This window comes from Rhinopithecus roxellana, chromosome 10, assembly GCF_007565055.1.
Source record: "Rhinopithecus roxellana isolate Shanxi Qingling chromosome 10, ASM756505v1, whole genome shotgun sequence".
Lineage (NCBI taxonomy): Eukaryota > Metazoa > Chordata > Mammalia > Primates > Cercopithecidae > Rhinopithecus > Rhinopithecus roxellana.
In genome coordinates, this window is record NC_044558.1 from 5084080 (window position 1) to 5100183 (window position 16104).

The 16104-nt window shown below is 41.4% G+C and overlaps 1 protein-coding gene and 1 long non-coding RNA gene across 3 annotated transcripts in view; one reads left to right on the forward strand and one right to left on the reverse strand.

Moving 5' to 3' along the window:
- Positions 1-8984, forward strand: part of LOC115899908 — a 32229-nt gene extending 23245 nt beyond the window's left edge. For both annotated transcript variants that reach the window (XR_004059498.1, XR_004059499.1), the window contains exons 2-3: positions 4820-4871; positions 7875-8984. This is a non-coding gene — a long non-coding RNA (uncharacterized LOC115899908). The remainder of the gene's footprint in view (positions 1-4819; positions 4872-7874) is intronic.
- A 5189-nt stretch (positions 8985-14173) lies between these two features.
- Positions 14174-15562, reverse strand: LOC104658976 (probable ribosome biogenesis protein RLP24). Its single transcript, XM_010359144.2, has one exon. It carries the CDS (start codon positions 15503-15505, stop codon positions 15014-15016), a length of 492 nt encoding a protein of 163 aa, XP_010357446.2. The 5' UTR covers positions 15506-15562; the 3' UTR covers positions 14174-15013.
- Positions 15563-16104: the final 542 nt, after the last annotated feature.

Genomic DNA, 16104 nt, shown 5'->3' on the forward strand with positions numbered 1-16104 from the left:
GAATTTGATCAGGATTTTCTTATCTATGTTCATGAGGGATATGGGTCGGTAGTTTTCTTGAAATTCATTTGTCTGATTTTGGTATCAGAATGATGTTGGGCTCGCAAAATAAGTTGGGAAATGTTTCTTTCTATTTCTGGAGAAATTGTGTAGAATTGGTATTCTCTAGACGTTTGATATAATTCAGCAGAACAATCATTTGGGCCTAAAGTTTTATATCTGGGAAGGTTTTTAAGTACAAATTCAATTTCTTTAATAAATATAGGACTATTCAAGCTGGGCACGGTGGCTCACTCCTGTAATCCCAGCACTTTGGGAGGCCAAGGTGGGTGGATCACGAGGTCAGGAGTTCGACACCAGCCTGACCAGCATAGTGAAACCTCATCTCAGGCCGGGCGCGGTGGCTCAAGCCTGTAATCCCAGCACTTTGGGAGGCCGAGACGGGCGGATCATGAGGTCAGGAGATCGAGACCATCCTGGCTAACACGGTGAAACCCCATCTCTACTAAAAAATACAAAAAAAAAAAAAAACTAGCCGGGCGAGGTGGCGGGCGTCTGTAGTCCCAGCTACTCGGGAGGCTGAGGCAGGAGAATGGCATGAACCCGGGAGGCGGAGCTTGCAGTGAGCTGAGATAGCACCACTGTGCTCCAGCCTGGGCAACAGGGCGAGACTCCGTCTCAAAAAAAAAAAAAGAAACCCCATCTCTACTAAAAATACAAAAAAATTAGCTGGGCATGGTGGCAGGCACCTGTAATTCTTAGCTACTCGGGAGGCTGAGGCAGGAGAATCACTTGAACCTGGGAGGCAGAGGTTGCAGTGAGCTGAGACCATGCTACTGCACTCCAGGCTGGGCAACAGTGCGAGACTCCATCTCAAATAAATAAATAAATAAATAAATAAATAAATGGCTATTCAAGGTATCTATTTCTTTGGGGTGAGTTTTGGTAGTTTGTGCCTTTCAAGAAATTTGTCATTTCTTCTAAGCTGTAGGATCTATGGGCATAGTTTTGTTTGAAGCATTCCTTTATCATTCTTTGAGTATCTTCAGAGTTGTGGTGATATAATTCCCTTTTCCTTCCCAATACCTGGTAATTTATGTCTTCTCTCATATTTCTTTTTCAGTGTGACTAGAGGTTTATCAATTTTATTGATCCCTTCAAAGTATCCATTTTTGGTTTTTATTGACTTTCTTTTTTTGTTTTCAATTATACTGATTTTGGTTGAGTTTATTATCTTCTTCTTGTTAACACATGCATTTAAATGCTATACATTTCCCTCTGAACACTGCTTTAACTACATCTTACAAATTTAGATATGTCATATTTTATTTAGTTCAAAATATTTTCTAGCTTTCCTTGAGATCTCCTTTGATCCATATATTATTTAGAAATATATCAATTTCCAAATATTTGGAATTTTCCAGATGTCTTTCTGTTATTGATTTCTGTTTTAATTCTGCTGTGAACAGAGAATATCTGAGGCAGGCAGATCACCTGAGCTCAGGAGTATACATGACTTACATTACTTTTTTAAAGCTTAACAGTTTTTCTTTATGGCCTAGAATATGATCTGCCGTGGTGAATGTTTCTCGTACATTCGAAAATAATGTTTATTTTAGATTTAGTAGAGTGTTCTATAAATATCAATTAGGGTAAGTTGGTTCATAGTTTGCTCAGTTCTTATATCATCTTGCTGATTTCCTGTTTGTTTGTTCTATTGATTACTGAAGAAGTAGTTTTGAAACTTCTAAATACAGTGTGGATTTTACTAATTTTCGCTCCCCCCTTCCCTCCTTCTTCTTCGTCTAAATTGCACTCTAAATATTAGCATGTAGTTCTGTTGTCTTCTGACCTGAACTATTTCTTTCTTTTTTTTTTTTTTTTTTGGAGACGGAGTCTCGCTCTGTCGCTCAGGCTGGAGTGCAGTGGCCGGATCTCAGCTCACTGCAAGCTCCGCCTCCCGGGTTTACGCCATTCTCCCGCCTCAGCCTCCCGAGTAGCTGGGACTACAGGCGACCGCCACCTCGCCCGGCTAGTTTTTTGTATTTTTTTAGTAGAGACGGGGTTTCACCGTGTTAGCCAGGATGGTCTCGATCTCCTGACCTCATGATCCGCCCATCTCGGCCTCCCAAAGTGCTGGGATTACAGGCTTGAGCCACCGCGCCCGGCTGACCTGAACTATTTCTGACAATAAGTGATCCCTCTCCTTTCCCCCTGACCCCACTATCTGGTTCTTTTGAATATTTTCTCTTTTTCACTGATTTTTAGCAATGTAATTATAATGTGCCCTGTGTGGTTTTATTTGTTGTTGTTGTTGCTGTATGTTTGTTTTTGTTTAGCTTGGAGTTTGCTGAGATTCATGGATCTGTGAGTTCATACTTTTCAACAAATTTGGAACATTTTTGACTATTATTTCTTCACATACTCTTTCAACCTTTTATCCCGTCTGAAACTCTAGTGTCAGGCTTTTCAATATGGTGATGGTGTTGGTCACTGAGGGTCTGCTCCTTTTTCGCCAGTGTTTTAAAATCTTTATACTGATTTTTACTCAGGGTTGTTTTTGGTTTTTGTTTTTTTGTGTGGGTTTTTTGTTTTGTTTTTGCTGTGCTTAATCTGTGTTTAAGTCTCTCCAGTGAATTTTTATTTTCAGATACTGTATTTCTAAGCTCTAAGCTACACAAGTTACTTAGTTCGTTTTTATGCCTTCCACTTCTTTTCTCATTCTGCGTATCTGTTCCTTTAAATCTGATATTTAAAATAGATGCTTTGATGGCCTCAATGGCTAATCTCATCATATCTGCTGTTCCTGGATCTCCTTCTACTGACTTATTTTTTTCCTGGTTATGAGTCATATTTTCTTGCTTCTTGACATGTGTAGTAATATTAGATTGAATAGGCACATTGTGATGACAAAGTCGTTGAGTGCTGGATTGTGTAGTCCTCCTTTAAGAGTGTTTCAGTTAATTTTGTCGGACAGTTTAGTTATTTGTGGATCAGCTTGATCCTTTCTGGACTTGTGTTTAAGCTTTGATAAGGTAAACCTGAAGTAGCCTTTTCACTAGGACTAATTTAACCTTACTACTAAAACATGACCCTGCTGGGGATTTTACTGGAGGTCTCAGGTATTAAATGAGATTTCTTTCTTTTTTTTTTTTTTCTTTTGAGACTGAGTCTGGCTCCATCGCCCAGGTTAGAGTGCAGTGGCATAATCTTGGCTCACTGCAACCTCCGCCTCCCGGGTTCAAGTGATTCTCCTGCCTCAGCCTCCCGAGTAGCTGGGATTACAGGCGTGCACCACCTCACCTAACTAATTTTTCTATTTTTAGTAGAGATGGGGATTCACCATGTTGACCAGGCTTGTCTTGAACTCCTGAACTCAGGTGATCCGCCCGCCATGGCCTTCCAAAGTGCTGAGATTGCAGGCGTGAGCCACCATGCCCTGCCTTCAATGAGGTTTCTTTTTTTTTTAATTTTTATATTTTTTATTTTTTTGAGACAGAGTCTCACTCTGTCACCTAGGCTGGAGTGCGGTGGTGTGATCTCGGCTCACTGCAACCTCTGCCTCCGGGGGTTCAAGCAGTTCTCCTGTCTCAGCCTCCCGAGTAGCTGGGACTTGGGACTCCTGGCACACACCACCACACCCAGCTATTTTTTGTATTTTTAGTAGAGACTGGGTTTCACCATATTGGTCAGGCTGGTCTCGAACTCCTGACCTCAGACGATCACCCGCCTTGGCCTCCTAAAGTGCTGGGATTACAGGTGTGAGCCACCACGCCCGGCCCTAAATGAGATTTCTTTACCCTTACTGGTAGAGGCTTAATGTCCCCCAGCTCTGAATGGGCACTGAGACTTATCGGCCCCCGGTTCCAGTAGTCATTCTCTCCTGATGGTTTTCTTTATCTGGTCTCATGAAGTTTTGTTCTGTGCATGTACAGCTTCGTATTCAACCAAAGACTCAAAGGAATCGCTATGTAGATACCTGGAGTTCTTTCTTTACAGAACTTCTTCTTCTCAATATTGTGCCCCACAAACTCCAGCCCCCTCAACCTCCCCAAACCCTGTTCCTCTTCTTTGTGCTGTGGTTCAGATAGAAACCAGGGAAACTGTAAGGCTTACCTCATTATTTTCTTCCTCTCAAGGATCACAGTCTTGCACTACCTGTTGTTTAATATGTGAAAACTGTTGTTCCATACATTCAAGCTAGCTTTCTAGCTGCTTATGGAGATGGGGCCAATTTGCTTCCATGCGTTCCATCACGGCCAGAAGGTCGAAATCTCTGGAGATGTTATTGGAATCATACTAAATATGCATATCAAATCTTCCAGCCCAAGGATACTTTCTGTCTGTCCACACATTTGGTATTTGTTTAGTGTTGTTTATTTAAGAGCTAATGCATAAAGACAAGCGCAGTGGCTCATGCCTGTAATCCTAGCACTTTGAGAGGCCAAGGTGGGCAGATCACCTGAGCTCAGGAGTTTGAGATCAGCCTGGCAAACATGGCAAAACCCCATCTCCACTAAAAATACAAAAAAATTGGTCAGGCATAGTGGCATTCACCTGTCGTCCCAGCTACTCTGGAGACTGAGGCGTGAGAATCACTTGAACCTGGGAGGTGGAGGTTGCAGTGAGCCAAGATTGCACTACTATGCCTCAGGAAAAAAAAAAAAAAAAAAAAAAAAAAAGCTAGAGCTAATGAACACAAACATCAGAAAGCATTAAAATGTATAATGTGAAAGGTTTCGCTCCCATTTATTCTCACAAATTCCCTTCTACTCCAAATTGAAAACCACTGTTATTAGTCTTCTTTATATCCTTCCAGATAGCAGTTTTAATGTGAAAACAGGAAGACACAATACCCACTCTTCTGCACGGTGAGTTTTTTTGTATGACAATGTGTCTTGGCATTCTTTCTATAGAAGTACATCAAAATTTTCCTTATGGTTTGTTTTATCACAGCTGATTGTAATTCATATTAATGATACTTCACGATTTGTTTTAGCAGTCTCTTATTGATGGACATTTATTAAAATTAATAAGAATTCGCAATACTGCAGGATAATAAATTAATATACAAAGTGATTACAGACTATTATCATCATTTGAAAGGTTTTTGAAATACTATCTAATTCATTATTTATCTATCTTATCTATCATCTATCATCTATCAATCACCTAAGAATTATTGAGCTGAATTTCAGCTCTTCCATTTTCTCAGCCTCTCTAAACCTATTTATGTTATGTTATTTTATTTTATTTTATTTTATTTTGAGATGGAGTCTCACTCTGTCGCCCAGGCTGGAGTTCAATGGCATGATCTCAGCTTACCGCAAACTCCGCCTCCCAGATTCAAGCAATTCCCTGCCTCAGCCTCCCGAGTCACTGGGATTACAGGCGCCTGCCACCATGCCTGGCTAATTTTTGTATTTTTAGTAGAGATGGGGTTTCATCATCGTGGCCAAGCTGGACTTGAACTCCTGACCTCGTGATCCACCTGCCTCGGTCTCCCAACATGTTGGGATTACAGGCATGTTTCCCACAATTGCCTGGACAAATTGTGTTCCAGGAAAATATTTGATAATGATCTAAATTGATAGGTATCTCAGCAAATTTACTGGAATTATAGGATTAAGGATTTTTTAAATCAGAAAAATGATAAAAATAATAAATAATATTATGGGCATCCAAATTGAGGAAATTACTATCAGGCTGGCTGAGACTTCAACAAAAATTCTTACATTAGAGGAAAGTGAAGCAAGGTCTATAAAACCTCAAGGAAATGGTGTCACACAAGAACAGTATCTAGAAAGAGCTGTCATTTCATATAAAGGCACTGACAGATATTTTTAAGCATATGCAATTTTGTAAATATACAAAATATATACCAAATCCAAAAATACACTATCTAACAAACCTTCTTGAATATCTATTAGATTCAGCATATTAAATAGGCATTTTTCTGAGCAACAGTGGTCAAATATCAGCAATTTTATATGGTTTCACATAATATTTATTCACAAAAAGATAAATGAAAGAGCTATGTTGAAAGAATTTAAATACAGAATGACAATTTTAAAAGTACCCATCCTGGCTAACCCGGTGAAACCCCGTCTCTACTAAAAAAATATAAAAAACTAGCCGGGCGAGGTGGCGGGCGCTTGTAGTCCCAGCTACTCGGGAGGCTGAGGCAGGAGAATGGCGTAAACCCGGGAGGCGGAGCTTGCAGTGAGCTGAGATCCGGCCACTGCACTCCAGCCTGGGCGACAGAGCGAGACCCCGTCTCAAAAAAAAAAAAAAAAAAAAAAAAAAGTGCATGAATTGTGGTTTCAGAACAGAATGTAAGTGCTATCAATTTGACAAGGGGGAACTACTAAAGAGCCAGGTGCAGTGGCCTGTAATCCCAGCACTTTGGGAGGCCAAGGCAGGTGAATCACCTGAGCTCAGAAGTTCGAGACCAGCCTGACCAGCATGGAGAAACCCCATCTCTACTAAAAATACAAAAAAATTAGCTGGGCATGATGGTGGCTGCCTGTAATTCCAGCTACTTGGGTGGCTGAGGCAGGGGAATCGCTTGAACCTGGGAGGCAGAGGTTGCAGTGAGCTGAGATCGCACCATTGCACTCCAGCCTGGGCAACGAGAGCAAAACACCGTCTCATAAAAAGAAATAGTAATAAAAGTAATAAGAAATGTTGAGATGGAGGTAAGAAGAAGTTTAATTGTACCTATTCCTTCATCATTAATATGGGAGGCAGGGAGGTCTACAGTCAATAGAATCTGTTTATTTGACCACTGTTGCTCAGAAAAATGCCTATTTTAATCTAATAGATATTCAAGAAGGTTTGTTAAGAGTATATTTTTGTATTAGCCTTAGTCCGTTTTGTGTTGCTATAAAGGAATACCTAAGGCTGGGGAATTTAGGAAGGAAAGAAGTCCACTGGACTCACCGCTCTGCAGACTGTAGGAGGCATGGTGCCAGCGTGTGCTTCTGGTGAGGGCCTCGGATTGCTTTACTCTTGATGAAAGGGGAAGGACAGCAGGCATCAACTGGCAAGAAAGGAAAAGATAGAGGGGAGGAGGTGCCAGGCTCTTTTGAACAATCGGATGTTGTGGGGACTGGTAGAGAGGGAAGTCACTGGTTACACTGAGGATGGCACCAAGCCTTTCAACAGGGATATGGGTCATGATATTTGGGTCATGATAAAAATAATAAATAATATTATGGGCATCCAAATTGAGGAAAATACTATCAGGCTGGCTGAGACTTCAACAAAAATTCTTACATTACAGGAAACTGAAGCAAATATCTATGACCCAAATATCCCCCACCAGACCCCAACTCCAACATTGGGAATCACATTTCTTTTTTTTTTTTCTTTTTTTGAGACGGAGTCTCGCTCTGTCGCCCAGGCTGGAGTGCGGTGGCGCGATCTCGGCTCACTGCAAGCTCCTAGCGCCGCCACCACGCCCGGCTAATTTTTTTTTTGGTATTTTTAGTAGAGACCGGGTTTCACCGTGTTAGCCAGGGTGGTCTCCATCTCCTGACCTCGTGATCCACCCACCTCGGCCTCCCAAAGTGCTGGGATTACAGGCGTGAGCCACCACGTCCGGCCGGGGATCACATTTCAATATGAGATTTGTAGGAGACTAACATACAGATTGTATCAGCCCTCAGTTATCTGTAATCCTCTTTCTTTAATAGAAGTTGGAGAGCTAAAATTGTAGCCATCTCAACATCCTTCACAACTAGGAAGAGTAGGACAGTGCCGTTTCTACCCAATGAGATATATGTGCAGATCTGCTTGGAGAGGATCTCTTTTTTGAATAAAAAGACAAAGCTACAAAAGGTGAAGAAAACGGCTGTGTTCTTTCTGCCTAGATGTAGACAAGACCCCAGGAGCTGCAGCAGTCATCTACTAACACTGAAGTTCGCAGAACTAAAAGACGGAAGGAGCCTGGGATGCTGACGCAATCGTGAAGCCACTGACACAACCCTGGACTGCCTATCTCATAGCTTTTATTTAAGTCTTCTTATTTAACAAGTTATTGATTATTAAAGCCAGACTCTTTCTTAACTGATCCAGAGTTTGGTGCCCATAGGTGAGGCACACGGTAAGCAGCAGAGTCCAGTGCATAGAACTGGCTGAAAGGAGAGCACAAATTAACCTTTCATGGTACAGGTCTGGAGGTAGACAAACCTGTGTTTGTGTCCTGGCCCTGCCACTAACTGGCTTTGTACCCTGGTCAAATTACTTAATATAAGACTTCCTTTCCTCATCTTACATCTGGATCATGAAAACATTATTTTTAACATTATTTTGTACATTAAGAGAAATGCCTGTGTATTCCACAGTGTCTGGCACATAACTGTGCCAACTAGTGGTAGCTTTTTAAAAGCCACGGGTAAGCTGGGGCCACTCTACCTTTCTAAGACATGATTATATTTGGCTTGAACCCCTATTTCACAACCCTGTGAAAATCCAGACCTTACCTGTGACAGGCAGACTTCCAAGGTGGCCCCAGTGACCCCTGCCTCTTGGTATTCCTGCCCTTGTACATAACTCCCTCCCCTTGAGTATGAGCTGGACCTATTGACTTAATTTTAATCAATAGAATACGGCAAAGTTGAAGGGACAGCACTTTTTTGATTAGGTTACAAGAGATTTTTGACTTCTCTCTTGCTAGTGGACTCTACTGGGTGGGTCCACATGGCAAGGAACCAAGGGTAGCCTCTGGCCAGCAACCAGAGAGAAGATAAAGATCTCCAACAATGTATGAGTTTGGAAGAGGATCGTTCTTCTGTAGAGTTTTCTGGTGAGACCCCAGCCTTGGCAACATCTTGACTGTCTCCCTGTAAAGGCACCTTGAGACAGAGGACTCGGCTCAGCCTGCTTAGACTCCTGACTCACAGAATCAGTGAGAGACAAAAACAAACTGTTTTAAGCCACTAAGTGTTGAGGTAATTTGTCACACAGTAGATAATAAACTTCCATAGAATCTTGATATCGATCCTATTTCTCTTTGCCTTCACAATCGTGTGTCTGTGCCCCTACCCTGTTTTCCACAAAAATATCCACACAGACCCAACTATTTTTCGAGTGAGGTATTTTTCTTCTTTTGAGACGGAGTCTGGCTCTGTCGCCCAGACTGGAGTGCAGTGGCCGGATCTCAGCTCACTGCAAGCTCCGCCTCCCGGGTTCACGCCATTCTCCTGCCTCAGCCTCCAGAGTAGCTAGGACTACAGGCGCCGCCACCTCGCCCGGCTAGTTTTTTGTATTTTTAGTAGAGACAGGGTTTCACCGTGTTCGCCAGGATGGTCTCAAACTCCTGACCTCGTGATCCGCCCGCCTCGGCCTCCCAAAGTGCTGGGATTACAGGCGTGAGCCACCACGCCCAGCCTCGAGTGAGGTATTTTTCATGAGAACTTTAAGGCAAGCAGAGACTTCATCCCCTCTCCTCTCTTTTCCTTTCCCCTGAGCAATGGACAATAGTGTATTATTTCCCTTGACCTGTGACAAACAGTTCTACCTATATTCAGGCCCAAGCACCTGTCAAAAACTACAGTTTCCCTAAAGGAAAACTAATCATTAGAGTAAAAAAGACATCTGCACTCATTTGTTTATTGCAGCACTATTCACAATAGCAAAGTCACGGAATCAATATAAGTGTCCAGCAATAGATACAGAAGATGCAGAAAATGTGGACACAAAAAATGTGGTGTGTGTGTGTATATATTATATATATATATATGTATTTATTTATATATGTGTGTGTATATATATGTATATACCACAGTGAGTATTCCATGGTGTATATATAGTATTAATATTAATATTGGTACCAATATAGTAGTATTAATTAGGATTACTATACTAATTGATGGTATATTGCTAATACTAATTAGTACCAATATTAATATTAGTATTAATATTAATTAGTATAGCAATACTAATTGGTATAAAATATATAGTACCTATATTATAGTATATAGGATGTTATATATACTATTTATATATAGTATATACATAGAATTAATACTAATACTTTAGTATACTAAATAATTAGTAGAATTAATATTAGTACTAAAGTATAGCATTAACTCTCTATATAGTATTAATATAGTAATATATTAATAATTAATTGATAATTGATACATATTAATATATACTGTATTTATATATCACCATATATTTGTATACTGTAATATATGAATATATTTTAATATATATATTTTAATATATTTTAATATGTTCACATATTACAATACTTACCATTAATACCATATAAATAGTATATATTATATATCATTTATTATTTATTTATTAATAATTAATATGTCAGTACTATATATGGTATAACTACTACACACACACGCCCCTTGGAATACTATTCAGCCACAAAACAGAATGAAATCATGCCTTTTGCATCAACATAGATGAAACTGGAGGATAGTCTCCTAAGTTAAATAACTCAGAAAGTCAAATACTGCATATTCTCACTCACAAGTGAGCACTAACACTGGGTACACATGGACATACAGAGTGGCATAACAGACACTGGAGGCTGCAAAAGGTGGGAGGGAGGGAGAGGGGTGAGGGAGGAAAAATTACCCATTGGGTACAACGTACACTATTTGGATGATGGCTACATTAAAAACCCCGATTTTGCACTATGCAATATATCCATGTAACACAAGCGCACTTATACTACCTACGTCTATTTTTTAAAGTACAATTTCCCTCCTGAGAGAAATTCTGGAGAACTCAAGTTTTTCTATGTTGTTACGTAGCATTAGTATTGCCGTTCACGGACCAAAACTAAATTGAAAGGAACAATGGGCAATAGGAGAATAGAAGTAGAAGTCTGAGACAGACATGGCGTGAATTCTGAGAAGAGCAAGAAGAAACTCCTGTGTGCAGAGAAAAGATGAAAAAAAGGGGCCAGGTGCGGTGGCTCACACCTGTAATCCCAGCACTTTGGGAGGCCGAGACGGGCGGATCACGAGGTCAGGAGATCAAGACCATCCTGGCTAACACGGTGAAACCCCATCTCTACTAAAAATACAAAAAATTAGCCGGGCATGGTGGCAGGCACCTGTGGTCCCAGCTACTCGGGAGGCTGAGGCAGGAGGATGGCATGAACCCGGGAGGCGGAGCTTGCAGTGAGCCTAGATGGAGCCACTGCAATCCAGCATGGGTGACAGAGCAAGACTCCAGTCTCAAAAAAAAAAAAGAAAAGAAAAAGAAAAAAAGAGCATGCATTTCCACTTTAGCAAGAGACAGAGGAGCCAAGATCTCTTTCCTGCAAGGCAGTGAGCTGCGTTTTCACTCATTCATTTGTCTGGAATCTTTAGATGTCGCCCCTTCTAGAGGCCAGAGAATGATGTCAATCTGGAGGCCAATAGATTCTCCCCAGCCATCTGAAGAGCACGGTATTATTCTCAGTCCAAATGGGAAAGATCAGAGAGAATATCTTCTCTGGGCTCACTCAGCAGATAGCATTGCTTTCAGTCTGAGTTTGCTGCCTGACCCTTGTGATGTCCCCTAGACCTTGCCACCTGACTGGGTTTAAAAGGTAGAGGCCAGAGGAAAACGACTCCTTATTTTCTGTCTAACATTGGTAAGAGAGGATGAGTATCAGAATGAAGCCAAATCCTGGAAATGAAAGCTTTGGGCATGAACAATAGAGAACTACTGCTACTCAGTATATGGGAGTGGTAACGTCCTGGAGACTGAATACTTTCAGAGAAAACTGTTGGAGACCGGAATTGAGAGGCGGAGATGAGGGCCAAGTACTCAGCACTGAAGATGGTGTGGAGGCTGTGGGTAACAGTGTGCTCAGGCACACAGACATCCACATGTACACCTCTCCTTTCTTTTTCTTTTTTCATTTTTGAGACAGGGTCTCACTCTGTTACCCAGGCTGGAGTGCAGTGGCGCTATCTCGGCTCACTGCAACCTCCACCTCCCTGGCTCAAGCGATTCTCCCACCTCAGCCTCCCAAGTAGCTGGGACTACAGGCATGTGCCACAATGCCCCTGGCTAACTTTTGTATTTTTTGCAGAGATATGGTTTTACCATGTTGCTCAGGCTGGTCTTGAACTCCTGGACTCAACTGATCCGCTCTCCTTGGCTCCCAATGTATGGGATTACAGGCGTGAGCCACCATGCCCGGCCCACACCTCTCCTTTTATTTGGCATAGTCCTCCTGGCCCCTCATGCCCCGATGTGTTTATCTTCAATCCAGGTTAGGAAGTGGTAGGGCTGGGATTCTACTCCGGCTTCCTGATTCCAGTTCAAGACTTTTTCTGGGGTAGGCTTGGGGTAGGAAGGGGTAGGAAGTGCTACATACCCTGTGGTCTGTCGCTTAGAAATCCAGTTGTCCTCTGAAGGAGAGAAGACGGATTACTAGAACCCACAGAAAGTCCCAAACTTACCAGTTGTAGGAACTAGAGCAAGACAGTCACTTTCTCTCTAGGTGTTCACAAAGATGATTCACTTCCCCTCAACTCTCAGGATGCTTCTATTTCCACAATTACTCTCCACTGGTAATGTCAACTCTGATTTCAGAGGGAAGACACAGAAGCCCTCAAACGGAGCTCACAACCTACTTGCATTCCTCCTCCCTCTTCCTTCCAAAGGTCTCTCCAGTCTAAGGTGATCTCTCCCCACATGCTTGAGATTCTACCCTCTCCTGCCTTCTTAACCTTAGGGCTACTGATGCTTTTTCTCCTCTCTTATTTCTTCCACTTCCTTCTCCCTCTAGAAGGACTTCTCATACAGAATAAAACATGTTCAAAACCTTCCCTTCATCTTGCACCCTCTTTCAGGTCTTTTCTTTCTCTTCCCTTCACAGCCAGAATCTTCGAAAGAGCTGTCCAAATGCGTGTATTTCTTCTCAAGTGTTATTTTCTCCTCAATCCTCTGCAAGCTAGATTTCATCCTACCCGCTTCCGTGAGACCGTGGCCCCTAGGATCACCGTGGATCTCCGTATCACTGACTTCGTAAGTACCTTTCAGTCCTTATCTTACTTGGTATCTCTTCAATATTTGACACGGCAGTCCACTTGCTCCTAGAAACAAAAGCTTTCCTGGGGTTCCATGAGATCACACTCTACTGGTTTTCTTCCTTCTTTTCTTTGATCTGCTTGCAACTTCTTCACCTCTATTCACTCCTAAAGTAAGCTCTGTGCTGGGCTGTTTTCTATTCTCACCTTGCACTCTTCCCTTGGGGACCGCAAGCTCCTTCATGGCTTTATTATAACCTGCTGATGACTCCAAAATCTAGGGTTTTTAAATTTATTTATTTATTTATTTATTTATTTTTGAGACATAATCTCACTCTGTTGCCCAGACTAGAGTGTAATGGTGTAATCTTGACTCACAACAACCTCTGCCTCCCTGGTTCAAGTGACTCTCGTGCCTCAGCCTCCCGAGTAGCTGGGATTACAGTCACGTGCCACCATGCCTGGCTAGTTTTTTTATTTTTTTATTTTTTTATTTTTTTTTTTATTTTTTTTTTTTTGAGACGGAGTCTTGCTCTGCCACCCAGGCTGGAGTGCAGTGGCCGGATCTCAGCTCACTGCAAGCTCCGCCTCCCGGGTTCACGCCATTCTCCTGTCTCAGCCTCCCGAGTAGCTGGGACTACAGGCGCCCGCCTCATCGCCCGGCTAGTTTTTTGTATTTTTTAGTAGAGACGGGGTTTCACCGTATTAGCCAGGATGGTCTCGATCTCCTGACCTCATGATCCGCCCGTCTCGGCCTCCCAAAGTGCTGGGATTACAGGCTTGAGCCACCGCGCCCGGCCTAGTTTTTTTATTTTTAATAGAGACGGGATTTAACCATGTTTGCCAGGCTGGTCTTGAACTCCTGATCTCAAGTGATCCGCCCACCTCCGCCTCCCAAAGTGCTGGGATAACAGGCATGAATTACCGTGCCCGACCAAAATCTATTTTTTAACACATATTTCTTTTACTGAAATCCAATTGCCCACTAGAAATTTCCACCTGGATGTGTCTCCAGCCCCTTAACTTCAACATGGTCAAAATGGAACTCAACTTTTCCCAAATCTGCTTTTTCTTTTTCTTTTTTTCTATCTTGTTGAATGATGCTAAAATACACTCCATTGTCTAAGCCAGAAACCTGGACATCATTCTTTTTTTTTTTTTTTTTTTTTTTTACTTTTTAAATGGTTTTATTTTACGTACAAATAATGAACATATGTTGTACCCATAAATTCTACCTTCCAAAATCAGGAGCTTTTTAAAAGAAAACCACATAATAACTTTTAAAAGGCGCTGGGATTCCTCTGCTTCTAGATCATTGCTGGGCTAGAAAAATAAAGTTTGTTCTACCAGGAATCACAAGTGAGAACTGAGTATTCTCCAAAGTGGAAATTCTAGAGTGTAGTGTCACTCCAGGCAAAGATTATTCAGTTCTCATCCCCAACATCCACAGCTACCTATCAGAAGGGTTAAACCAGGTCAAAACAGTCCAGCATAATTTAGGTTTCATCAAACAATGTCATTATGCTCTTCTAAGATGCAAATAAACCAAAACAGGAAATACTAAAACAAAAATAATACCTGATACTGCCATACAAATTGTTAGTTCCTTTTTGTAACCCCCCTTCTATAACATTAACAAAGGGAATATTTTACTGCAAAGAATATTTTATTTTATACATCACTAGCCATGAATTTTTGCCATTAGTTACTATACAAATGCTGCCTAGTGCCATTATCCAAATGGCATAACCATTTTACATCCACAATTCACTTCTATAGTTATAAGTAGAATTTTCATGATTTACGTAAGTACATCTATCAGTGAAGATTTAACACTGAGATGCAATCTAACATCCGTAATATCTGATGTTATGTAGAAGGCAATGTAGGAAAGATGTATTTTAATTACTTTTCATTTAAGTGACCTTATGTAAAAAATAAGATAATTTAACAGTTCCAAGTATCCAAAGGGTATTTTCAAATGTACACAAAAGAAATGGTTACAGAGATTTTTAAGGAGCATCTTCCATGTCCACATCCTCTTGTAACTGCTGTACCATTTTCTCTTCCAACTGCTTCCCTTTGCCTACAAGAGGGGCTCGGATAAGATGGATGTTTTGCTTGACGTCTTTGATATCCTGAACTTTCTGTAGCTCTTTATTTTTCTTCAATCTGTTCATTATAAATTTAGCTTGGCGTTTCTGTTTGATCTCTTCAACTCTCTTCATTGCATCAATAGTTTTATTCCAAAGCTCTCGCTGGTATTTGATAGGTTCATTTCTACGTTTTTCAAATTCAAATGAATTATCCACTGTAAGCTCTTTACCAGCTGCTTTCCGGAATGCTTTGGTCCACCTAACTTTGCGAGGATTGCGCTTCTTTTTAAAGTTTTTATGACATTTAGATTTGCAAAATCTGAACACCTTGCAATCGTTGCGGACGAACATCATGCCGTGTCCAGGGTAGATGGGCCCCGAACAGAAATAACACTTCTCGATACGCATGTTGAACCCGCGTGGGACCCCACCAAACAAACGCCAAGCCTGAGAGGGACATCATTCTTGACTGTTCTTTTATTCCTCACATTTTTGCATTGAACCAAACACCAAGTCCTGCGATACTATATCCGGAGTCTCTCTTGAGCGAATTCATTTCTACCCTCCCCTACTGCTACCACCTGAGACCAGACCCCTACATATCTCACCTGTGTTATCACAATCATTTTTTAAAACTGGTCTTCCTCATTACCCTGCTGATCCCTTCCCATTGATTCTCCAAACTGCAAGCAGAATAGTCCTCCTGTATATAAAGCTGATCGTGGTTTTTTTTGTTTTTTTTTTTTTCAAATCCTCCAACGTCTTTTCATTGCCAGTTAATCTCCTTAACAAACCTTGAAACTTTTCTCATTCTCTGACCTCTACCTTAGCTCACTGCTAGCCCACTTCCTACCTCACGTTTTACATCCATTCTAACCCAGTGCTCTCAAATTGGCTACCCCTTGGCCCATTAAAACCTACAGGTGTGTTTTATTTGGCACAAGCAGTATATTTTTAAAGTTGAGCCAACATTTAAAATCAGGGAATTTCTCATAAAAATCCAGGTT

Excerpts from the sequence above, each read along its gene's own strand:
- LOC104658976 (XM_010359144.2), bottom strand. The coding sequence starts at position 15,505 with ATGCGTATCGAGAAGTGTTATTTCTGTTCGGGGCCCATCTACCCTGGA.